Consider the following 26,427-nt stretch of genomic DNA (forward strand, 5'->3'; position numbering starts at 1 on the left):
TGTAAATCTAGGGACTTTAACCCTTTGTGCCCCAAGAAGTCAAACATTTTGAAACTTTGTGACAGAATCTGACAGAATTAAAACGCTATCAAAATACACTCAGTAAAGGCCTTTGGAATAAAATTTTAGCAAAATATGCAATCCCCCTATTTTCGCATAGTCTAAGTGTCAAAAAAGATGCTAATTCAAAAATTCCTGGAAACGTGTTTATTGAAATTAAGAAATAAAACTTATTTTAAATTGAAACTTGAAGCTTTCTGTTTAAATCGATGTATAACAATCGATGGGTTGAATTAAAAAAATATTGAGTTAAAACTTACATTTTCGTATAACCTAAGAGTGCCAAAAAAGATGCTAATTTAAAGATTCCTGGAAGCCGTATTTATTGAAATTAAGGAATGAGACTTATTCTAAATTAAAGCTCAAAGCTTTCTTTTTAAAATGATGTATAATAATTGTTAGGTTAGATTGGAAAAATATTGACAAAAAACATGTTGAAACAAAACTTACATTTTCGTATAACCTAAGAGTGCCAAAAAAGATGCTAATTTAAAGATTCCTGGAAGCCGTATTTATTGAAATTAAGGAATGAGACTTATTCTATATTAAAGCTCAAAGCTTTCTCTTTAAAATTATGTATAATAATTGTTAGGTTAGATTGGAAAAATATTGACAAAAAACATGTTGAAACAAAACTTACATTTTCGTATAACCTAAGAGTGCCAAAAAAGATGCTAATTTAAAGATTCCTGGAAGCCGTATTTATTGAAATTAAGGAATGAGACTTATTCTATATTAAAGCTCAAAGCTTTCTCTTTAAAATTATGTATAATAATTGTTAGGTTGGATTGGAAAAATATTAAAAAAAAACATGTTGAAACAAAACTAACATTTTCGTATAACCTATAAGTGCCAAAAAAGATGCTAATTTAAAAATTCCTAGAAGCCATTTTTATTGAAATTAAGGAATAAAACTTATTTTAAATTAAAGCTCAAAGCTTTTTCTTTAAAATGATATATAATAATTGTTGGGTTGGATTGGAAAAATATAGAGAAAAAAAATGTTGAAACAAAACTTAGATTTTCGTATAACCTAAAAGTGTCAAAAAAGATGCTAATTTAAAAATTCCTGGAAGCCGTATTTATTGAAGTTAAGGAATGAAACTTATTTTAAATTAAAGCTGAAAGTTTTCTCTTTAACATAATGTATAATAATTGTTGGGTTGGATTGGAAAAATATTAAGAAAAAAAATGTTGAAACAACACTTACATTTAAAAGAGTCAAAAAATATGCTAATTTAAAAATTCTTAGAAACCATGTTTATAGAAATTAAGGAATGAGACTTATTTTCAATTTAAGCTCAATGTTTTCTTTTTAAAATGATGTGTAATAATCACACCTAATAACCATTTATCAAAGAAATAGCTTCTTGAACAACAAAATTCAACAGCACCACTTTTCACTAAACTTCTAACCTCACATCTGGATGAATAAGTTTAAAGTGTACCTAAAAATCCTACAGTGCGGATTGCGACGTTTTTTATACAGATTATTTCTTGTATACACTTGTATAGTAGAAAGTACAGACAGCTCTAAATGCGCCGAATAGATAACTACAGTTTAAAATGAGTGATTAAAATTACCGGTACTTTAAAGTACCGTCGGGACACAAAGGGTTAAGCAATTTGTGCTTACAGTGCCATCTAGCGGTCCGTGATACCCATTAAATATCTGTCTTTTTTTATACGTATTGAGTTAACACACCGTGTCTGTCTCAGAAGATTCATGACCACGAGATGTCCTCAACTATACTCACCTTGGAACAAAAATTGACCACAATTGGAGATGTAGTACGAAAATACAAAGTGGCAAAATCATATCAAAGGCAAAAACTCCCTTCTTTGGTGAAAAATTTCTAAAAATAATAAAACAGTTATATACCACCATCTTCATCGCTGTTGTGAATACCGATAAACGTAAAATGATAGGGGCTCAGACAACAATAGTCGACGAAGTGCAAAGAAGAAAATTATAGTGGTACGGCCACGTTTAACGAATGGAATATGAAAAAATTTCAAAAAGTAACGATGCATTGGAGTCCAACCGAAAGACGATCTATAGGACGTTCAAAAACTACTTGGGCATCGGGGATTCGAAAGGCAATGTCCGAAAGGAATCTGGCACCAAGGGGCTGGAATATACGAAAATAGTCAAAGTAATATTAAGTAAACGTGTCAAAAAAACAAATAAAAATCACATCGCAAAATTGGGACAATTTCCTCCTACAATAACAACACGAAGCTAAGGTTGATCTACTTATCATCAACGAGTGATACATGGATTGGAAAGAGCAGGGATGGTCCCAACCCGACCCTCGACACTGCCATCAAAGTCACTAACCGTTATAAAATAAAAATCAAAGAATAAGGGGTATAAGAGTTTTGTATTTGAACAGAACATGATCTTAACCCACAATGGTTCTATAAACACTCGAATCTAACAAACATAAGATATCTTAACGTATCGATATTGAAATAAGTTTTTTTGTCATCAACAGCCGATTCAAGAATTAAATCAATAATGTAAATGGGTAACCTAAAACCTCGTTATGACGAAGACACGAATTGAGACCATCCTTAAAACAACGGTAGCTTTAAAATTTTACTAACATAATTGACTTGGCCAACCATCATTTTAATGAATCCCAAAACCTTTACTAATAAGAACTAACAAATGGGGTATTTATTATTATACAATATCTTTATTATTAAAATTTTAATCAGATGGAAGTCTAAGGATGGTGTTATTATTAGAAGAATGTATCATAATGAATTAGAAAAGAAAATCGCAATTGCGTGTTTCCGTGCGGAGCATTTCGGAGATTGAAAAATTGATTGGTGATAACAACTCATCTTCATGATCTTCTCCAACCACACCCTCAGTTTCCTCAAGGGCTTGCACCCACGATGAAATTGACTTCCAATTTGGAATAGAGCCCCATGGGGAACAATGTAGCGTAATCGAAATGCGTGTTAGAAACCGATGATCAACTAACGACGTGAAAAGTACGTTTATATTGCAAAGACACGCTACCCTTTTAACGAAACTACTTGAAAATTTTGGATTCAATTTATATTTATTTATATATTTTATCAATTAATGTCTTTCTTTTCATTTTATTTTTGTGTATGTTTTCAACGATAAGCATAGTCTCGATGCAAATCAACACAGAATAGAAGCGTAAATTTCGTTTTGATTCAAGTTAGTTGAAACATGCAAATTATGGTAATTAGACGTTTGAGTTCAAGCTCGACGGTATTTCAGTGAAAAATTGAGAATACACCCGCCGGAAATTTGATAACCGTTGTCGCAATTTATGGGTTTTTGCACGTCGTCGACAAGATCCAAGCTTTCCTTGCGAATGCAAAGCTTCTCGCGATAACGACCTCAAGCCTCTGTACTACCCGTTTCGTTTCGAAGCTCCCTTCTCTTCGAAAATCCCTACGAAAACATTTCCGTTTCGTTTATTTTTCAAATGAAACTTCTTCTCTTCGCACTGTACATTTTCTTTAAGTGTTACTATTACATTCATTAAAAAAATAATGCATATTGATTTTTTGTTCGAAAAAAAACCTTTTGTAACATTATTGATTTTAGTGAAAAACTGAATCAGTCAACGTTCAAGGGAAGAGATAAAAAGAAAAATCGGGAGATGTTAAACGTATGCCATTTTAAGATAAGTCCCTTTCATACTAGGTCCGAAGGCGATAAGTGCCACATATTTTCTAAGGGTTTCTTGAACAAATAGGTCCCATGTGGAACGGATAATGTGAGATCGGATCGATCGAATACACGCGCTCTTAAAAGCATCTTATATAACTCAGTGATAGAAAGCTCTATCCAACTAAATCCACGCACCGCCAAAAAAAAGGGAAAGAGCTCCTGAAAAAGTTTCACTTTTCAATTTCGTTTTAAACGCGTTTTTCTTCACCACCCATTGTGTTCCCTTTCGCCTATGGTGGTTCTTTGTTTCACCGAGCCTGAAAAATTCTTTTGTTTCAGAGCCCATAACAACGCTGCTGGGCGGACCGGAAATGTACATCAATAAGGGGAGTACAATGAACCTGACGTGTATAATCAAACACAGTCCGGAGCCGCCTCAAACAATAACTTGGACTCATAACTCAATGGTAAGTCGACAATAATTAGAATTTGGAGAAGACCTGAAAAGCGCGTTTCGATTTATAAATTAAGAAAACGACAACCTTGACAACAAGCTAATTTGAGACTCCTCGCATTAATTAGGTTTCAAAAACATTTTCCAACCGGTCGAGTATTCGTTGAGTTTCTCGAAATTTTCGACTTTAATTAAGAACGACTTTTAAATTATAACCGTTTTATACGGTTCACTCGATAAAAGAGAAGAATATCTACATTGGAAAGGAAAATAAACACAATATTATTGGTTTGGGAAATAATTAGAAAATGAAAGAGTGTTTCGTTTTGCTTGCGCACCGGTTTATTTCGCGATAAAGCAAATCGTAAAACTAACAAAGAAGTAGTTTCGAAAGAGCAGTCGACCAAACGTTTTAACATTGTTGAGGTTGCAAAGTCATTTTATTACCCTCAAATTAGTGTTGTACATTTACTTTATTGTTTTTTCTTTGTTGGACACTATGTTAAGAATAAAATAGAAATTACACCTTGTTTCGAAACCTGCATAATGATAAATAATTTTATAAAAGAAAGTTTTGAGAAAAATTATTAAATACAATGACGTTTGCTAAATTGGTTAAACATATGTAGGTGATATTTATAAAATCATAGCTGATTTATGATATGAAGAATTGCCTTATGTCTCAAATTAAAGCTGAAGATGTCTTGTTTCGAAACCAATATAATATTAAAAAGTTTTATATAAAAAAGTTTTGAGAAAAATTATTAAATACAATGACGTTTGCTAAATTGGTTAAACATATGTAGGTAATATTTAAAAAATCATAACTTATTTATGTATATGAAGAATTGCCTTATGTCTCAAATTAAAGCTGAAGATATCTTCTTTCAAAACCTATATAGTATTAAAAAGTTTTATATAAAAAAGTTTTTAGCAAAATTATTAAATACAATGACGTTTGTTAAATTAGTTAAACATGGGTCATGTAAAAACTCATAACTTCTTTATTTATGAATATAAAAACATGTCTCATGTCTTAAATTAAAGCTGAAGATGTCTTCTTTCGAAACCTGTATAATATTAAAAAGTTTTATATAAAAAAGTTTTGAGCAAAATTATGAAATACAATGACGCTTGCTAAATTAGTTAAACATGGGTCATATTTAAAAAATCATAACTTCTTTATTTATGTATATGAAGAATTGCCTTATGTCTCAAATTAAAGCTGAAGATGTCTTCTTTCGAAACCTATATAATATTAAAAAGTTTTATATAAAAAAGTTTTGAGAAAAATTATTAAATACAATGACGTTTGCTAAATTAGTTAAACATGGGTCATATTTAAAAAATCATAACTTCTTTATTTATGTATATGAAGAATTGCCTTATGTCTCAAATTAAAGCTGAAGATGTCTTCTTTCGAAACCTGTATAATATTAAAAAGTTTTATATAAAAAAGTTTTGAGAAAAATTATTAAATACAATGACGTTTGCTAAATTGGTTAAACACATGTAGGTAATATTTAAAAAATCATAACTTATTTATGTATATGAAGAATTGCCTTATGTCTCAAATTAAAGCTGAAGATATCTTCTTTCAAAACCTATATAGTATTAAAAAGTTTTATATAAAAAAGTTTTTAGCAAAATTATTAAATACAATGACGTTTGTTAAATTAGTTAAACATGGGTCATGTAAAAACTCATAACTTCTTTATTTATGAATATAAAAACATGTCTCATGTCTTAAATTAAAGCTGAAGATGTCTTCTTTCGAAACCTGTATAATATTAAAAAGTTTTATATAAAAAAGTTTTGAGCAAAATTATGAAATACAATGACGCTTGCTAAATTAGTTAAACATGGGTCATATTTAAAAAATCATAACTTCTTTATTTATGTATATGAAGAATTGCCTTATGTCTCAAATTAAAGCTGAAGATGTCTTCTTTCGAAACCTGTATAATATTAAAAAGTTTTATATAAAAAAGTTTTGAGAAAAATTATTAAATACAATGACGTTTGCTAAATTGGTTAAACACATGTAGGTAATATTTAAAAAATCATAACTTATTTATGTATATGAAGAATTGCCTTATGTCTCAAATTAAAGCTGAAGATATCTTCTTTCAAAACCTATATAGTATTAAAAAGTTTTATATAAAAAAGTTTTTAGCAAAATTATTAAATACAATGACGTTTGTTAAATTAGTTAAACATGGGTCATGTAAAAACTCATAACTTCTTTATTTATGAATATAAAAACATGTCTCATGTCTTAAATTAAAGCTGAAGATGTCTTCTTTCGAAACCTGTATAATATTAAAAAGTTTTATATAAAAAAGTTTTGAGCAAAATTATGAAATACAATGACGCTTGCTAAATTAGTTAAACGTGGGTCATATTTAAAAAATCATAACTTCTTTATTTATGTATATGAAGAATTGCCTTATGTCTCAAATTAAAGCTGAAGATGTCTTCTTTCGAAACCTGTATAATATTAAAAAGTTTTATATAAAAAAGTTTTGAGAAAAATTATTAAATACAATGACGTTTGCTAAATTGGTTAAACACATGTAGGTAATATTTAAAAAATCATAACTTATTTATGTATATGAAGAATTGCCTTATGTCTCAAATTAAAGCTGAAGATATCTTCTTTCAAAACCTATATAGTATTAAAAAGTTTTATATAAAAAAGTTTTTAGCAAAATTATTAAATACAATGACGTTTGTTAAATTAGTTAAACATGGGTCATGTAAAAACTCATAACTTCTTTATTTATGAATATAAAAACATGTCTCATGTCTTAAATTAAAGCTGAAGATGTCTTCTTTCGAAACCTGTATAATATTAAAAAGTTTTATATAAAAAAGTTTTGAGCAAAATTATGAAATACAATGACGCTTGCTAAATTAGTTAAACATGGGTCATATTTAAAAAATCATAACTTCTTTATTTATGTATATGAAGAATTGCCTTATGTCTCAAATTAAAGCTGAAGATGTCTTCTTTCGAAACCTATATAATATTAAAAAGTTTTATATAAAAAAGTTTTGAGAAAAATTATTAAATACAATGACGTTTGCTAAATTAGTTAAACATGGGTCATATTTAAAAAATCATAACTTCTTTATTTATGTATATGAAGAATTGCCTTATGTCTCAAATTAAAGCTGAAGATGTCTTCTTTCGAAACCTGTATAATATTAAAAAGTTTTATATAAAAAAGTTTTGAGAAAAATTATTAAATACAATGACGTTTGCTAAATTGGTTAAACACATGTAGGTGATATTTATAAAATCATAACTTATTTATGTATATGAAGAATTGCCTTATGTCTCAAATTAAAGCTGAAGATGTCTTCTTTCAAAACCTATATAGTATTAAAAAGTTTTATATAAAAAAGTTTTTAGCAAAATTATTAAATACAATGACGTTTGTTAAATTAGTTAAACATGGGTCATATAAAAACTCATAACTTCTTTATTTATGAATATAAAAACATGTCTTATGCCTTAAATTAAAGCTGAAAATCTCTTCTTTCGAAACCTGTATAATATTAAAAAGTTTTATATAAAAAAGTTTTGGGAAAAATTATTAAATACAATAACGTTTGCTAAATTGGTTAAACATATGTAAGTGATATTTATAAAATCATAACTTATTTATGTATATGAAGAATTGCCTTATGCCTCAAATTAAAGCTGAAGATGTCTTCTTTCAAAACCTATATAGTATTAAAAAGTTTTATATAAAAAAGTTTTTAGCAAAATTATTAAATACAATGACGTTCGTTAAATTAGTTAAACATGGTTCATGTAAAAACTCATAACTTCTTTATTTATGAATATAAAAACATGTCTTATGCCTTAAATTAAAACTGAAAATGTCTTCTTTCGAAACCTGTATAATATTAAAAAGTTTTATATAAAAAAGTTTTGAGCAAAATTATTAAAAAAATGACGCTTGCTAAATTAGTTAAACATGGGTCATATTTAAAAAATCATAACTTCTTTATTTATGTATATGAAGAATTGCCTTATGTCTCAAATTAAAGCTGAAGATGTCTTCTTTCGAAATCTATATAATATTAAAAAGTTTTATATACAAAAGTTTTGAGAAAAATTATTAAATACAATGACGTTTGCTAAATTGGTTAAACATGGGTCATATTTAAAAAATCATAACTTCTTTATTTTTGTATATGAAGAATTGCCTTATGTCTCAAATTAAAGCTGAAGATGTCTTCTTTCAAAACCTATATAATATTAAAAAGTTTTATATAAAAAAGTTTTGAGAAAAATTATTAAATACAATGACGTTTGCTAAATTAGTTAAACATGGGTCATATTTAAAAAATCATAACTTCTTTATTTATGTATATGAAGAATTGCCTTATGTCTCAAATTAAAGCTGAAGATGTCTTCTTTCGAAACCTGTATAATATTAAAAAGTTTTATATAAAAAAGTTTTGAGAAAAATTATTAAATACAATGACGTTTGCTAAATTAGTTAAACATGGGTCATATTTAAAAAATCATAACTTCTTTATTTATGTATATGAAGAATTGCCTTATGTCTCAAATTAAAGCTGAAGATGTCTTCTTTCGAAACCTGTATAATATTAAAAAGTTTTATATAAAAAAGTTTTGAGAAAAATTATTAAATACAATGACGTTTGCTAAATTGGTTAAACACATGTAGGTGATATTTATAAAATCATAACTTATTTATGTATATGAAGAATTGCCTTATGTCTCAAATTAAAGCTGAAGATGTCTTCTTTCAAAACCTATATAGTATTAAAAAGTTTTATATAAAAAAGTTTTTAGCAAAATTATTAAATACAATGACGTTTGTTAAATTAGTTAAACATGGGTCATATAAAAACTCATAACTTCTTTATTTATGAATATAAAAACATGTCTTATGCCTTAAATTAAAGCTGAAAATCTCTTCTTTCGAAACCTGTATAATATTAAAAAGTTTTATATAAAAAAGTTTTGGGAAAAATTATTAAATACAATAACGTTTGCTAAATTGGTTAAACATATGTAAGTGATATTTATAAAATCATAACTTATTTATGTATATGAAGAATTGCCTTATGCCTCAAATTAAAGCTGAAGATGTCTTCTTTCAAAACCTATATAGTATTAAAAAGTTTTATATAAAAAAGTTTTTAGCAAAATTATTAAATACAATGACGTTCGTTAAATTAGTTAAACATGGTTCATGTAAAAACTCATAACTTCTTTATTTATGAATATAAAAACATGTCTTATGCCTTAAATTAAAACTGAAAATGTCTTCTTTCGAAACCTGTATAATATTAAAAAGTTTTATATAAAAAAGTTTTGAGCAAAATTATTAAAAAAATGACGCTTGCTAAATTAGTTAAACATGGGTCATATTTAAAAAATCATAACTTCTTTATTTATGTATATGAAGAATTGCCTTATGTCTCAAATTAAAGCTGAAGATGTCTTCTTTCGAAATCTATATAATATTAAAAAGTTTTATATACAAAAGTTTTGAGAAAAATTATTAAATACAATGACGTTTGCTAAATTGGTTAAACATGGGTCATATTTAAAAAATCATAACTTCTTTATTTTTGTATATGAAGAATTGCCTTATGTCTCAAATTAAAGCTGAAGATGTCTTCTTTCAAAACCTATATAATATTAAAAAGTTTTATATAAAAAAGTTTTGAGAAAAATTATTAAATACAATGACGTTTGCTAAATTAGTTAAACATGGGTCATATTTAAAAAATCATAACTTCTTTATTTATGTATATGAAGAATTGCCTTATGTCTCAAATTAAAGCTGAAGATGTCTTCTTTCGAAACCTGTATAATATTAAAAAGTTTTATATAAAAAAGTTTTGAGAAAAATTATTAAATACAATGACGTTTGCTAAATTGGTTAAACACATGTAGGTGATATTTATAAAATCATAACTTATTTATGTATATGAAGAATTGCCTTATGTCTCAAATTAAAGCTGAAGATGTCTTCTTTCAAAACCTATATAGTATTAAAAAGTTTTATATAAAAAAGTTTTTAGCAAAATTATTAAATACAATGACGTTTGTTAAATTAGTTAAACATGGGTCATATAAAAACTCATAACTTCTTTATTTATGAATATAAAAACATGTCTTATGCCTTAAATTAAAGCTGAAAATCTCTTCTTTCGAAACCTGTATAATATTAAAAAGTTTTATATAAAAAAGTTTTGAGAAAAATTATTAAATACAATAACGTTTGCTAAATTGGTTAAACATATGTAAGTGATATTTATAAAATCATAACTTATTTATGTATATGAAGAATTGCCTTATGTCTCAAATTAAAGCTGAAGATGTCTTCTTTCAAAACCTATATAGTATTAAAAAGTTTTATATAAAAAAGTTTTTAGCAAAATTATTAAATACAATGACGTTCGTTAAATTAGTTAAACATGGTTCATGTAAAAACTCATAACTTCTTTATTTATGAATATAAAAACATGTCTTATGCCTTAAATTAAAACTGAAAATGTCTTCTTTCGAAACCTGTATAATATTAAAAAGTTTTATATAAAAAAGTTTTGAGCAAAATTATTAAAAAAATGACGCTTGCTAAATTAGTTAAACATGGGTCATATTTAAAAAATCATAACTTCTTTATTTATGTATATGAAGAATTGCCTTATGTCTCAAATTAAAGCTGAAGATGTCTTCTTTCGAAACCTATATAATATTAAAAAGTTTTATATAAAAAAGTTTTGAGAAAAATTATTAAATACAATGACGTTTGCTAAATTGGTTAAACATGGGTCATATTTAAAAAATCATAACTTCTTTATTTTTGTATATGAAGAATTGCCTTATGTCTCAAATTAAAGCTGAAGATGTCTTCTTTCAAAACCTATATAATATTAAAAAGTTTTATATAAAAAAGTTTTGAGCAAAATTATTAAATACAATGACGTTTGTTAAATTAGTTAAACATGGGTCATGTAAAAACTCATAACTTCTTTATTTAAGAATATAAAAACATGTCTTATGCCTTAAATTAAAGCTGAAGATGTCTTCTTTCGAAACCTATATAATATTAAAAAGTTTTATATAAAAAAGTTTTGAGCAAAATTATTAAATACAATGACGCTTGCTAAATTAGTTAAACATAGGTCATATTTAAAAAATCATAACTTCTTTATTTTTGTATATGAAGAATTGCCTTATGTCTCAAATTAAAGCTGAAGATGTCTTCTTTCAAAACCTATATAGTATTAAAAAGTTTTATATAAAAAAGTTTTTAGCAAAATTATTAAATACAACGACGTTTGTTAAATTAGTTAAACATGGGTCATGTAAAAACTCATAACTTCTTTATTTATGAATATAAAAACATGTCTTATGTCTTAAATTAAAGCTGAAGATGTCTTCTTTCGAAACCTGTATAATATTAAAAAGTTTTATATAAAAAAGTTTTGAGCAAAATTATTAAATACAATGACGCTTGCTAAATTAGTTAAACATGGGTCATATTTAAAAAATCATAACTTCTTTATTTATGAATATAAAAACATGTCTTATGCCTTAAATTAAAGCTGAAGATGTCTTCTTTCGAAACCTGTATAATATTAAAAAGTTTTATATAAAAAAGTTTTGAGAAAAATTATTAAATACAATGACGTTTGCTAAATTGGTTAAACATATGTAGGTGATATTTATAAAATCATAACTTATTTATATATATGAAGAATTGCCTTATGTCTCAAATTAAAGCTGAAGATGTCTTCTTTCAAAACCTATATAATATTAAAAAATGTTATATAAAAAAGTTTTGAGCAAAATTATTAAATACAATGACGTTTGTTAAATTAGTTAAACATGGGTCATGTAAAAACTCATAACTTCTTTATTTATGAATATAAAAACATGTCTTATGTCTTAAATTAAAGCTGAATATGTCTTCTTTCGAAACCTGTATAATATTAAAAAGTTTTATATAAAAAAGTTTTGAGCAAAATTATTAAATACAATGACGCTTGCTAAATTAGTTAAACATGGGTCATATTTAAAAAATCATAACTTCTTTATTTATGTATATGAAGAATTGCCTTATGTCTCAAATTAAAGCTGAAGATGTCTTATTTCAAGTCATTATAACAAAAAATTTTATATAAAAAAAGGTTTGAGAAAATGAGTCAACTGTGTGTAATCTATATTGTATACGTTGATGTAGTTTTAAATGAATTATTTACAATATAAACTCAATGAGTAAAACCTACATAAAAATAATATTTATATAATTAAAGAGATAAACCGGATTTAATTATTCACTTTGAAGTTATTGCAATTAATTTATTTCATCAAAACAATACAGTATATTGTTAGTAATGGATTAATATTTTCATGGTATTGTTATTATAAATGGAATTATATTGTGATATGAGTATAAAAGTACATTTATATTCATATAAAACTAATATCGCGACAAGAATGAATTTAATATCACGACGTTAAGCTGGTAACTAGATGGGGCTACATTTAATTAATCCTGTAAGGATAATAGGAGCCAACTTATGCTTTCAACGTGAGCACGTTTCTCGCGCATTTACGCTTAAGGATTATGTAACGAATTTATACAAAGACGGAAATTGAATTTTAACAACGTACTTAACTTCTTAAGATTGTTTTTAGAATTTAAAAATTAATTAAAAAAAGTTACTAATCCAAAAGTTTAATTAAAGACATTTTTTAATTCGCGATTTTGACCCAATTTTCGATATAAATTAACCTTCGTTTTAAAGTTGCGGTGATATTTTAAAGTCGAAAAGTTCGCCTCGCCCTACATTCACGTACTCGTTCATCCCGGCTGTCGATCGGACTTAGAGAGAGAAGGGTCTCTAAAAGAAAAGGGTAATTTACGAGCCAAAAGCTCTCTTTATTTTCAAACTGAAAAATTACATAGGAAAAACTTCATTAACCTTCCCTAAAACGTAGGATAACTTGTCACTGTGTAGAATGACATGGGAAAAAGTGTTAAATCAACAGAAGAGTGGCTGCCAATCCTAAAGGTGTCAAGACGGAGCGGATCGTAAATCATAAAGAATGGGGGGACACAAAAAATACTGCTTCTCCCCTGAAATATGTGTGTTGGGATAATAAATAAAAGTTGAAGGAGTAGTGGAATAAATACTATATACCTCGTTTATTTAAACGTGCAGAAAAGATAACCACGGAAACAAAAGTTTCAAGTCTATTTTGTCTCATCGATACCGAACACTAATTAAACTTAAGAGTTTTTGATTCCCGTTATCGAAGTTCGGTGTAAATCGAGTCAACAGCCGAGGGCTTCTCTGCAGCCAAAACTTGGAAGTGCAGCGATTGTTTAAGATGTAAACATGAACTTGTTCGAAATTGCTTTGTCGAGTAACGTGTAATTAAAACTCTATGTACAGATAAACTTTGTGATATTTATTAACACATTGTAAATATCATTAATTTGAAAAATACCCATTCATTCGATGTAGTTGATTCGTTATAGGTTTTTCGAACGAAATTGTCCCCTCGAGTTCAAATCAATTTATAACGGTTTGATAGAATCGGTTGAAATATCAAAAGACCTTCGTAAATACGCTGTGGAGGCGACGCTCTCGGCGATAATGATGACGACACCTGGTGTAATTGAGAGACGCCGGCCGTCGAAAATAACGCTTACCGTTGCGGATTAATGGCCGTCGTCATTTCTGAAAAATAACCGTCGTTTTCTGTTGCAGGAAATAAATTACGACTCGCCCCGTGGCGGTGTCAACGTCATCACCGAGAAGGGAGAAATCACCGTTAGTTATCTTTTGGTTCAAAGGGCCACCGAATCCGATTCTGGAAAGTATACGTGTGACCCATCCAATGCGAATCCTAAAACAATAATAGTTCACGTATTAAATGGTAAGTAATTGATTTTTGAGCAAAATTAGTTTTGATTATTTATTAAACATCGAAAGTTAAAATTGTTTACTCGAGTTTTGCTTGGAGCGATAGACGCCGAAATCAATCTAAGGAAAACAATAATAAACATGGTTGTACAACTGATTCTAAACTTATTATTTTAGTACCTTAGTATTTAAGTACTAAGTATTGTGTTGTTCATATTTTCAATAATTCCGTACATCGTGATACAGATTTATTACGCATCTCATTAGAAAATAGAAAGTATAGTGATACATACTTCGTAACCACTTTGTTACATGTAAGGTAAGAAGAGAGATATCAAAGAATGTGTGCATAATAGGCCAAAAAGAGGAATAAACTAGGAATTGATATAATAATCAAGATGATATTCCTACAGTGTCATATAAAGCTAAGACATGAAAGGTTTTATAAATGTAGTGGAAATGATATACCTGCTAAAGTAACCTTAAATGCTAAGTACTCGAAACAATAATGCTCACTTTTACCAATCTCCTGATAAACTATCTAGGGGATAGTTCCCATGGTTATAACAGTTTTAAGCGCTCCCATTAGCTAAGAACTGGATTTATCTATGGAATAATTTTTATCAAGAGGTGGTAAAAGTCGGTCTAAGTACGTTTTGTTTAGTTACTAGTTTAAGAGCCGGTTCAACAGTCGCAAGATAAACTCAGAATAAGTAAATCTCGGTATAACTTGAAAAGTCAATTCTCGTCAGTTTACTGTATTCACTGAAATTTTCTACATAAAATACATACCTATGATTTTAAAAATTTTCGACTCCGTGTTTTTAGGCCCAGGCAAAACACTATTTCTTTCCAAAATTATATCAATATGGTATCTATTGCTGCGTCCTGGGCAATACATCAAGATAATTTGTCGGATTTGTGGGTTTTAACCTGTTCAATGATCTTCTTCCATTCTGTCCTCTCACCATACAACCGTCTCCACCTCTTAATTTTCCCATTCTCCACATCATATATCATATATATCGTATTTTTCTCGGACTATCTCTCCTAGTTGGTTCATTAGTCTCCAATCCGAATTCTTACTCTTACTAAGGGTTGTAACGTTCGTTTTGATCGTTTGATTTCTATTTTCTTTTATTTCGGACCTTTTCTAGTGTTGAGGTTGATCAAGTGTGATGATGGGTACATTAATTTCATTGGTAGATTTGTCGATCTCTTTTTAAGATCTATTAATTTTAGGGGTGGGGACGCGGATACATTCTTCCGTACCACGCTTCCTCTTCCTCTTTTGTTATCGAGCATTGGTGTCGTACAGTTGCGAATTTGTAAGAAAGCTTACCGCGTGGTGATAGAAGTTTTGTTAGAGAATCTCAGTGTTTCATTTTGGAGATCTTCTGGTAGAGTTATTCGGATTTGTTCTACATAATTTTTTGACCAATTGTTATTGGCGTGATCGGATTTTTGTTCCGGCTTTCCTGGTTTGGCTTTGTTATACACGTTTAGCCGTTTAATAACTCAAGGTAATGAAAATAATGTACTAATTAATATTTCCAGAGCTCGATCTCTTAGTTTTGTTTCCTTTTAGGCTTTTTCCTCTTTATTGGCATCGATTCCTGTGATTTTTGTTGAATTGTAAAATTTTGGAGATCCTGGTATAATTCTGATGCGTATCAGAGACGCCAACTAAAAGAACGTGGCTATAAGTACCCATCCATACAACAACAACAACGACAACAACTGATATAATTTAAAGATAGGCTAATTTCTGAAAACTTTTGTTTAATCATTCTTTTGTTGATTTAGTACTTAATTAAAAAAATTAATTAATTTTTCATAATTTTATTGTTAATTTGTTTTGTTCACTTGTTCGCTCGTTTTTTTTGCACCAAAGGAGTGTCCATACATTATTGACTCAACTGACTCAATTATTGTGTATTTTCTTTCTTTTTTCAGGTTATAATTTTGATTCTATTTTTGGAGAATCTTTAGAGCGGTCAGGTTTTCCTTTTTTTAAATGATTTATCATATTCAAATTTAATTTAATAATTCTCTTTATTGGTCATAAACCAATATATTTTATGAAACCCAATGTTTCTTTTCTAATAATTTATCTTATTATTCAATATACATAGTTTCAAATCTCAACTGCAGGAGTTTGTCTTTTTGTGTGTTTTGTTTAAACCTCTCGACTTGGTTTCGAACTTAGCTAGCTGTCCGAGGGAAATTAAGTTGGTGGGTATCGGTATAAGTTCGTGGCGCCTATTATTAACATCGTTACCCCCCCGTCTCCATTGAGTGAGCTGGAGCCCGTAGCTATCCAACATATTTGTGTTCTGTCTTTTGTAATTTAGGTAAACCCTTTTTTTATTGCCACAGGGTGCTTCTGTTAATCTGACATATTTCACCGATATTTCTAATAGGAGGAGGTCATTTACCATTTCTCGTTTCCTAGCACTACACTATTTTATCTTGTACTTGTCGTAAGACGAATATTTGATCAGAATGGCTGAATAATTTCAACGGTTCAATTATATGGGATATTCTCTTTGATCCATATTGATATTAATCCGATGATCAGATGACGTTATTCCATCACTTCCTGGTGCTTTGTGATTTACATTTCATCAGAAAACAATATTTGCCATGAATCCAGTACCGTTTTGCATGTTGTGTCATCGCTTTTACATCATTTCACTATAGTTCTAATTTTGGTTTCTTCTGGTAACCCCAAATTGGTTTTACATTTATCAGTAAAAGTTAATTCTGTCCTCAGTGGTTCGTCATTTTCTGCTACGAGAGCAGACTGTTTTGAACTCATTGAACAACTTGACATGGTCTGTTGAACTTCCTGGCTCAACTGATCCTTACTTCCAGCTTGTAGAGATATGTACAGGGTGTCCCAATTTCGATGTCCGCATAGGCTATCTCCGAAACTAAAAGAGAGAAAAAAAGTAGCTAACATGTCCTGATCTGGTTTTTCGAGAAAATACTAATACCGAAAACTCCGAACAGCTATCGTCTTTTGTTTTCGTCCTATCGGCAAAAACTGAAAATTTTGCAAAAACGACAATCGCGAATATCTCACTTATTATCAAAGATAGAGTATTATAAATAAAACATTATATGGGCAACTTTTTACGAAGAATTCAGTGGCGTAGCTAGAATTTTTTTCCCATCTTTCATTTTCGAGATTTTAGACGTAACTTTATTTTTTTAAATAGAAACCATAGTTGGCTATGACTTAAAATAATTTGGTATTTTCTTCTGATAACAAATATAAATAGCTTGTGGGGTATATTTCTTATAGTTATTGAATAATTAACAAAAATTCATTTTGTTCTATCTAAAACTAATGTATGTATTTAAAAGATAATGTTGCTATGGTGATAACCATACATACTATGATGGAACATAATGTATGAAATAATTGCCAAAGCTTGTATTTAAAAATTCGATAATAACTCTGGAATTATGTGCTGGTACGATGCACCAGCATGTTAAGTGTCAAAGTATAACAAAACTGAATAAAACTTTACAATGAATTTCGAAAATTATGAAAAATTTAACATGATGGAATGCTATATGTTATCAGATAAGAATGCGACGTTAGCCGCGGAATTTTATTTCACAAAATATCCTGAAAGAAGATAACCGCACGTAAGAACCTTCAGTCGGTTAGCAGAAAATTTAATAGATATTTGGTCCTTCCCCCAACCACATGCAAAAACATACCAAAATGACCTGCAGGAGAAATTGCAACAAGACGTCTGACCCAAAAGCCGCTGCTCCCGAATATGAAAGAAAAATAAGTATAAACCATAAAAACATAAACTCAGGGAAATACTTTAATATATTAAGGCAGCAAATTGAGCCTTTAGTCGACAACTTGCCACTAAATATGTCTCAAATGATATATGCCAGATATGCCACATAATGCCAGAGTTGTTAGTGAATTTTTAAATACTACTACAAATTCAAGGACAGTAGAGTCTAACAGGACTGCTACATCCATTGTTGTGACAACCTACCCGCAAACTACGTCACACCATTTTCCACGCCTAACTGTTATTATGGTCTATGCGTTTGCTATGTGTTTTTAGAGGTTATATCCTAGATGTATTCATATTAGTTTTGAAGTTTCATGTTTTAGACGTATTAATGTCTATCATATAACCTCTAAAAACACAGACAGTTTCCAGGCGTGGCAAATAGTGTGACGTAGAGTGCGGGCAACCAACCCGTAGTCGACTACAAAAATACAATGGATGTAGCAGTCCTGTTAGATTCTACTGTCCTTGCTACAAACTTTGACAATAATTGGAAACAATGCTTTCCCTCATGGTATGGTTATCACCATAACAACATTAAGTTTTAAATACATACAATAGTTTTAGAAAGAACAAAAAAATTCATACATTATATTCCATCATAATATGTATGGTTATCACCATAGCAACATTAACTTTTAAATACATACATTAGATTTAGATGGAACAAAATGAATTTTTGTTAATTATTCAATAACTATAAGAAATATACCCCACAAACTATATATATTTGTTATCAGAAGACAATAACAAATTATTTTAAGACATAGCCAACTATGGTTTCCATTTGAAAAAATAAAGTTACGTCTAAAATCTGTAGATAAGTGAGATATTCGCGATTGTCGTTTTCGCAAAATTTTCAGTTTTTGCCGATAGGGCGAAAACAAAAGACGATAGCTGTTCGGAGTTTTCGGCATTAGCATTTTCTCGAAAAACGAGATCATGACATGTAAGCTACTTTTTTTCTATCTCTTTTAGTTTCGGAGATAGCCTATGCGGACATCGAAATTGGGACACCCTGTACAGGGTGCCCATTATGTATGGAATATAGTATATATCTTTGTAGGTATCAACTTTATAGAAAAACATTTTATACAAAACTTGTTTAATATTTTATTTGCCATAATAAGACTGCAGTCAATTGTTTTTAATTCAGAAAACAAATGAGTAAAGAATAATACTTAATTTTTTTTAAATAGCAATGTATTCTTTCTTTAGGCTCATTTGATAGAGATAATTTTTCTCTTTACGATGGCGTAAAATTTTTGTATCCTTACATCAGAAAATTTTTAAGAAAAATGGAAAATTTGTTTATTAATAAAAATTAATCAATGACATTAATCTAGATATCCGAGATCGTCAAGTACCTCGAATTATTACTGTAAATTAAATTTACATACAAAATAAAACAAATAAACGAAAAATTAGTGTACATCTCCAATAATTCGAGGTACTTGACGACTCGGATATCTAGATTAATGTTATTAGTTAAATTTTCTTAATAAACAATTATTACATTTGTTTCAAAAATTTTCTGAGATAAGGGTGCTAAAATTTTACGTCATCGTAAAGAGAAAAAAAATCTTTATTAAATGAGCCTAACGAATGGGTACATTCCCATTTAAAAAACTTCAAGTGTTATTCGTTGCTCATTTGTTTTCTGAAATAAAAACAATTGCATGCTGTCTTATTATGGCAAATGAAATATTAAACAACTTTTGTATAAAATGTTTTTTTATAAAGTTGATACTTACCAAGATATATACTATATTCCATACATAATGGGCACCCTGTATATATATTAGGGATTTCGAAATTGATGTTCCCGGTTTTTGGTAACACTCGTTTATAGCAGTGGTATTTTCACAAGACCGGTCGATACGTTAATGCACAAGAGACTTACTGCCCATAAACAACCCAGTTTTTTTTTAAATTTGTTAATTGCACATCAAATCGTGTATTGATGAGATGAGTATGAAAAAGATTTACAGGAGAACAAGTTAATGAGAGTTGAGAATAAAAAAAGGCATAAATAGCGGAAAAGCAATATGGTATTTGAATTTCTGCTAGAAATGTAAACCAAATGCATATATCATAACCACGCATGCATCATTTAACGATAATAAGATAGTACAATTTGATTTGAAGCATTTCACGGTAATGATATGCGTAATAATGCGTGCATTATGCAGAATTTTAAATGGCGCGGAAAACTTTTGTTAAAATAAGGTTTGTAATTTTACGTGTTCTACAAAGAAATAAAAAAAAAGTTTTCAAATTTTCTGTTCCTGGGCATTCATGCATTCAAAAATTGGATTCAATATATATTATGTTAAAAGAATGTAAATCATAATATAAGTATTCTAATTATTGTATTTGTGAGAATGCCCCCATTTAGAGAGACAAACGCAACGGTAGGTTTTCATGAATAAATTAAAAAAATTTGCGAAAACTTTCCACGCGTTCGCAGCGAGTTAAAAAAAAATGGAAAACGGCCTTTCGGGGAATATTTGTCGAAATTACGGCCGCGGCGTCAGCGAGAATTTCTGCCGCGCCGGCGAGCCCGGAAAAAAGTTTCAATGAGTTATTAAAATTTTAATAATAGCTAGGGGACCGGCTGTCGACAGAGACGGGGCTCGATAATTTTTCCTCCCACTTCATTCCCTCAAACCACCGGCCTTCGTCGGTCCAGACAAATAACTGCCCTGTTATTATGTAAACCTGGAGGTAATTAATCCCAAAAGCCACTTTAAATCATAAGCGAGCACGCCCTGGATCGGTGGTTGTTTTGTACGCTCCGCCCCTCAAATCCGGAATCCGGGTAATTTCAGCCGCACCGGAGGCTAATTAAAAAGCTATTTTGCGACAGCAAATAATTAAAAAAAATTTATTTTTAAAATTTTAAAGGTATTTCAAACATTATTTCCTATCGCCGCCATTGTATAACGCCTCGTTAGCACAATAAAATGTTTTGGGTAGCGACAACGAACGTTAACTGTAACAGGCTTTTGAGTAAAAGGGGGCGAAGGCACCAACAACGGGGTAGCTGACGCAGAAAGTTTTAAAATTGTACGATTTTCGTTGGGTGGGTCCGTTTTAGGTCTCTCTGGCGTACCATTATCTCGCGACCATAACTACGAACCTCGCCACAGTGGCTGCCGCATTAACCGGCTCGACGGGTTTATGCGACCGGGAGCCGAAGAACTTTTAAATCTCCTTAAAGGACCTCTACTCCTCTCTAAAATTCTCATTTTGAAGAAAGAGATTCTGCATGAATTAACAGCTCTTCAATAATGCCTCTACTAAAACAGATTCTTTACAATTTTCTCATTATTTTTAAGATATTTCTTTTTGAAACCGGCTCCTCCACCAAAAACATGAAATTTACATTTAAGTCATTTTTTGAATTCATTTCTATCTACACGGAAATATCTTAATTATACGTTTGAATCGCACGATTTAATAAAAGTAAATTCAGATAAGGTTAACCATAACACTTATATTTAACGTCCGGTTCGCTCGGACGTGATATAATTGTCTGTGTCCGACGAAATTCAATTAACTTCCAACGGTCGACGTCGCGTTCTCTACGTAGATATCTCCGATACCAAATTTCTATAGTTGGCAAAAAGTTATTGCCGTGCCGACCGCTTCTCTGAGCTTATTATCCTCGAACGATGGTCAGCGAAACGTCGTCGCAGTTTCACACAAGATATATTACCACAAAAAGTATGCCATTAATAATAACGCCACAGTTGACACAAAAATAAGGTATTAGTATGAAGAAAAATCTTATTTTCCTTCTTGTGCAAGCATTTATTATATTTTTCATTTCAAAATTTTTACGTTTGATTAGTTAGCTTTTAAGTCATCGAATGGTTTTGGTAACGTTAATAGACGTCGACGTTGTCGTCGCCGTTGAAAGTCTAAAAGGAGCGCAATCGTTTGGGTAATAAAAATTTCCATAAATCGGGAATTAGGCTCGCGCTTTCGAAACGTTCACCTGGGAAATTACCCTCCATCCTCTTTCGTCGACGCTTCGCCCCCGGCTCAAATCCGATACCGAAAGGCGCATAAATCCTTATTTAAATCTTACATCGCCGCGCGTATAAATCTAATTTATTGTGACGGGCCAGAGGAATTGCGAACCTTGGAAATTATCTCGGAGAGGGTTGCAAGTACGCCGCGACAGTCGCGACGCTCGTTATTTGCATTTTTCGCAACCCCTTATTTATATTTCCATAGTCTCCGCATCGTGCGGGATCTTGAAAAGACAAAATGCGATGGGAATTAAGACAAGCGGCGGTTTTACTGCTCAAGGGAGAAAAATAAGATGATCAAGGCATAACCTACTTTATATCCATTTGTTTTTAAACAGTAAACTTAATCATAATTTAGTATTACAACCCATGTAGGTAGACGTTTATAACTTAAGGTTAAAGACAAATAAAAACAACATAACTTTTAAAATAATTAAGTTACAATCACGAATATTTTAAGAATTACATTAAAACGTGTGTAGATTTCATCATAAATGAAATGCAGTAAATATTTTGTTATAAACATTCATACCTTCCTTTGAGATTGGTTTGGAACCATGAAATTTTCTGCAATTGTAGTAAAAGACAACGTAGATTATTTAAAAAATAAGAAATCTCAGAGACGATGAAAAAATATTTAATTTTTATTTTCGGTGCTACACGTGTTTCGATCGAACTATGCGATCTTCATCTGGCACGACTAGAGACAAAGTAAAAATAATTTTCATTATCATATCAGTTAATTACAAAAAACAAACAAATTAAAATTAAATTTACCGTCAAGAGTTGTTGATTGAAGATATTCCTCATAAAGGTTCAATTCGTTTGACTTCTTTAGATTTATAATCAGTTTGACATTTTGAAATTGTATTCTGTGTTTTTGTTCTTGTATGTGTTTATGAACGGCTGATCTTGAACTGGACAAATGTTCTTTGAACCGAGTGTATATATTTCTTCCCGTTTGGCCGATATATATTTTATTGCATTCCGGACATTCGATTTTATAAACACCACTTAATTCCTCTTTTCTATGTTTGGCTTTATTATTAATTAAAAAATTGCTAATTTTGTTATGAGATACAAAAGCAGGGGATAAATTATATTTTTGTAAATTGTGGTTCAGTTTATTTTCTAAAATAGGGTGAAATGGGAGTATTAAGAATTTTGAGATGTTTTTTATATTAGGAAAAATCAAGTTGTTAATTCTAGAACTATAGATATTTTGTAAACTGTTTATAGAGTAGCCATTATTCATACCAATAGTAATTATCTTCTTGATTTCTATTTCTAAGTTATTTTGGTTCAAAGGGATGTTATAAATTCTGTTAAACATGAATCGAAAACTGGCATGTTTATGCTGTCTAGGATTATACGAATTGTTGGCAATGACATTGTCCGTAAATGTGTCTTTCCTGAAGATATTAAATTCAAGTTTTTGATTACAAAGATTCTTGGTAATGTTTAAGTCTAGAAAGTTAATCATGTTGTCTTTTTCCATTTCGATAGTGAACTCTAAGTTGGTAATATTATTAAAGATATTCTGTAATGCTATCAGATTGGCGGAATTACCCTTATAAACAATTAGTATATCATCAACATATCGACTATAAAAAACGACATCTTTTGTGAAAAGCTTATATTTGTTAGAGAAAAGTATCTGTTCAAATTTGTTGACATCGGACATTTTAAAAAATCTATTATCAAATGTAAAGAAATTTTGATTACAGGTAAATTCAAGTATTTTTAAGAAACTGTCGATTTCTAATGGGTCGAGATTTAATTTAATGATATTATCTATAAGGTGTTTTTAATAATTTGGATGGTTGGTGTGATGGGTATATTTGCATACAAGTTTTTGATGTCAAAAGAGATCAATTTACAGTTATTGTCGATATTCAAAGTGGATAGTTTATTTACAAGTTCGGTGGAATTTCTGATAGAATAAGGGAAAGTGCCTTTGAAAGTTGAATATAGAAATCTTTGGATAGTTTTCGCAATTCTATTAGTTGGTGTATTATTATTCCCGATTATAGGTCTTATGCTTTTGTCCTGCTTATGTAATTTAATTAAACATTTCATGGAGGGTATAAGAGGGTTCATTTCGAAGGAGTTATGGTGATCAATACCAAATTTACTCAAAAAAGGCATATTATCTTTAACTAGTTTTTTTAATTTATTATTATATGGGATGGTGGGGTTATTCTTGATTTCTGTTATAGAGTTAAGAGCAAAGAAATTTTCAGTCTTGTTTATATATTCTGTTCTGTCTATAATGACAGTGCCAGCTCCCTTGTCACCAAGGGTAACTATCAAGTTATTTTCTTTTATTTTGTGTTTGAGGGTATTGATTTTTTTGTAAATATCGTTGGTAAATTTCTTTGTGTAAAATGGTTCCTTAAAGTTATTATCAATGTCTTTAATTAACTTACTGTTATCTTTAAATATTTGATGTACGTCATGATTGTACAGTAGTTGGGCCTCAATCTTTATTGCTAAATCTATTGGTTTAATGATTTTAGGAAGTGAGAATTTATGTCCTAGTTCGAGAATCTCAATGTCATCTATGGACAAAGGTGTATCGCTCAAATTAGTGTAACGTGGGGCAAAAGTATATTTATCCCGATCATTATAACTTATAGTAAGTTGGGGTTTATCTATGTTAAATCTTTTTACAAAGAATATTTTATTATTTTGAACATCGTTATTAGGGTTATTTAATGTTCCAAATTTACCATTATTAGCTTTCTTTGAGTGAAGGGATGTTTTTTGATTATAATAATTGATCTTATCTTTAACTAGCCTATTTAGTTTCTTAGTTTTAACTTCCTTACTCCTTAAAGTGTTGAAATAGATATAATCTTCAAATTTCTTTATCAAATCCTCGTGTTCGATATAATGTAAATGTTGCTGAATTTCTCTATGTATAAATTTGAGGACGGAATTAAGATATGATAGATGTTTGTATCTGTTCCTGATGCCTTTCCTGATCAATTTCTTCTCCAGTTCTAATCTATAATTATTGAATGTACTTGATGTCTTAATTTTGAATGTCTTGGTTGTGTTTACCGTCAAGAGTTGTTGATTGAAGAACAAATCATCAGGTTGAAATAATTTTTACTGTCAAATATTTCAACCTGATGATTAGTCGTGCCAGATGAAGATCGCATAGTTCGATCGAAACACGTGTAGCACCGAAAATAAAAATTAAATATTTTTTCATCGTCTCTGAGATTTCTTATTTTTTAAATAATTTTACGATGAACCTGGAAATAACATTAACTAAAAAACGTAGATTATGATAAAAATCGTTACTTATTGGAATTGAAATAAAAAAGGTGTACGTGTCCAAATTGAAGAATACCCAAAAATAAGATAAAATATAAAGAATTGGTGATTAATATTCATAACTTTCTTCAAGATTGGTGCCAAATATAAGCTGCTTGAGAACAGAAAAAAATGGTAAGTTTTTAAATAATTGAATTGGAACTGAATTTGAACTGAATTTTCTAAAATAGCACTAAAAAGTGTGCACATTTCATTAAAAAATACAAAATTGTTACCGAAGATGGAATAAAAATTGATTAAATTATCCATTAGCAAGCTTTGTTTAAGTCAATTAAATAAAACAAAATTTTCCTCTTTCTTGCTATTTATTTTATTATGCTTCTAAATCGATTTCGAGGAAACAATCCTCATCTTCAGTAGAATCTTATATAAAAAATTTTTTAAAAAAACAATATGAAATAAATCCAAAGTTTCTATACATTTACTTACTGTCAGTTTAGTTGAAAAAATATATATTAATCATCAAATTTAACACATCCTCCAAATTTAACTTCATCTTTTTTATCCAAACTTGAAAATGTCTTACTTTAATAATTGAACAAATATAATAGAATATCAAATTCAAAACCAAAAGTTAAAATACACTTAAAACAAAATCCAAAATAATATAAAACAAAACACGCGTTTACATTTGACAAAAGATACGAAAAATGACTGAAGGTCAAAAGGAACAAGCAAGAAGGAAACTGGTATTCATCCTGAATAACATTGTTTATATTTAAATTTAAAATCTTTTAATAAAGTGAAAATAGGTGCAGTATTAATTTGTATTTGATCATTTAATAAATTATAATTTTGATTGTGTTTATACTTTAAAATTTCCAAAATTTCAAGCAAATCCAATCTTTGACCTTTATTACATTTGTGTATTAATTTAGTTTATTTGTATTTAATTTTATGTCCCGTTTCCATTTTATGTTTATAAACATTAGAATTATTTTTAATTTCATGTTCTCTGATACGTGTTTCTAATCTCCTTCCTGTCTGTCCTATGTAAATACTATTGCAATTATTACATTCTATCGAATACACGCCACATTCTTTTCTTATATCTATTTCTTTTTTATTGTTATAATTTGATAATAATTTTAAAAT

General features: G+C 29.3%; 1 protein-coding gene across 1 annotated transcript in view; it reads left to right on the forward strand.

The window, feature by feature from the left end:
* Positions 1 to 26,427, forward strand: part of LOC111416311 (neurotrimin-like) — a 255,005-nt gene that overhangs the window by 171,921 nt on the left and 56,657 nt on the right. The window contains exons 4-5 of the mRNA XM_071197296.1: positions 4,064 to 4,191; positions 13,962 to 14,130. Coding sequence (XP_071053397.1) covers positions 4,064 to 4,191; positions 13,962 to 14,130 — 297 coding nt within the window. The remainder of the gene's footprint in view (positions 1 to 4,063; positions 4,192 to 13,961; positions 14,131 to 26,427) is intronic.

Source organism: Onthophagus taurus, chromosome 7, assembly GCF_036711975.1.
Source record: "Onthophagus taurus isolate NC chromosome 7, IU_Otau_3.0, whole genome shotgun sequence".
NCBI lineage: Eukaryota > Metazoa > Arthropoda > Insecta > Coleoptera > Scarabaeidae > Onthophagus > Onthophagus taurus.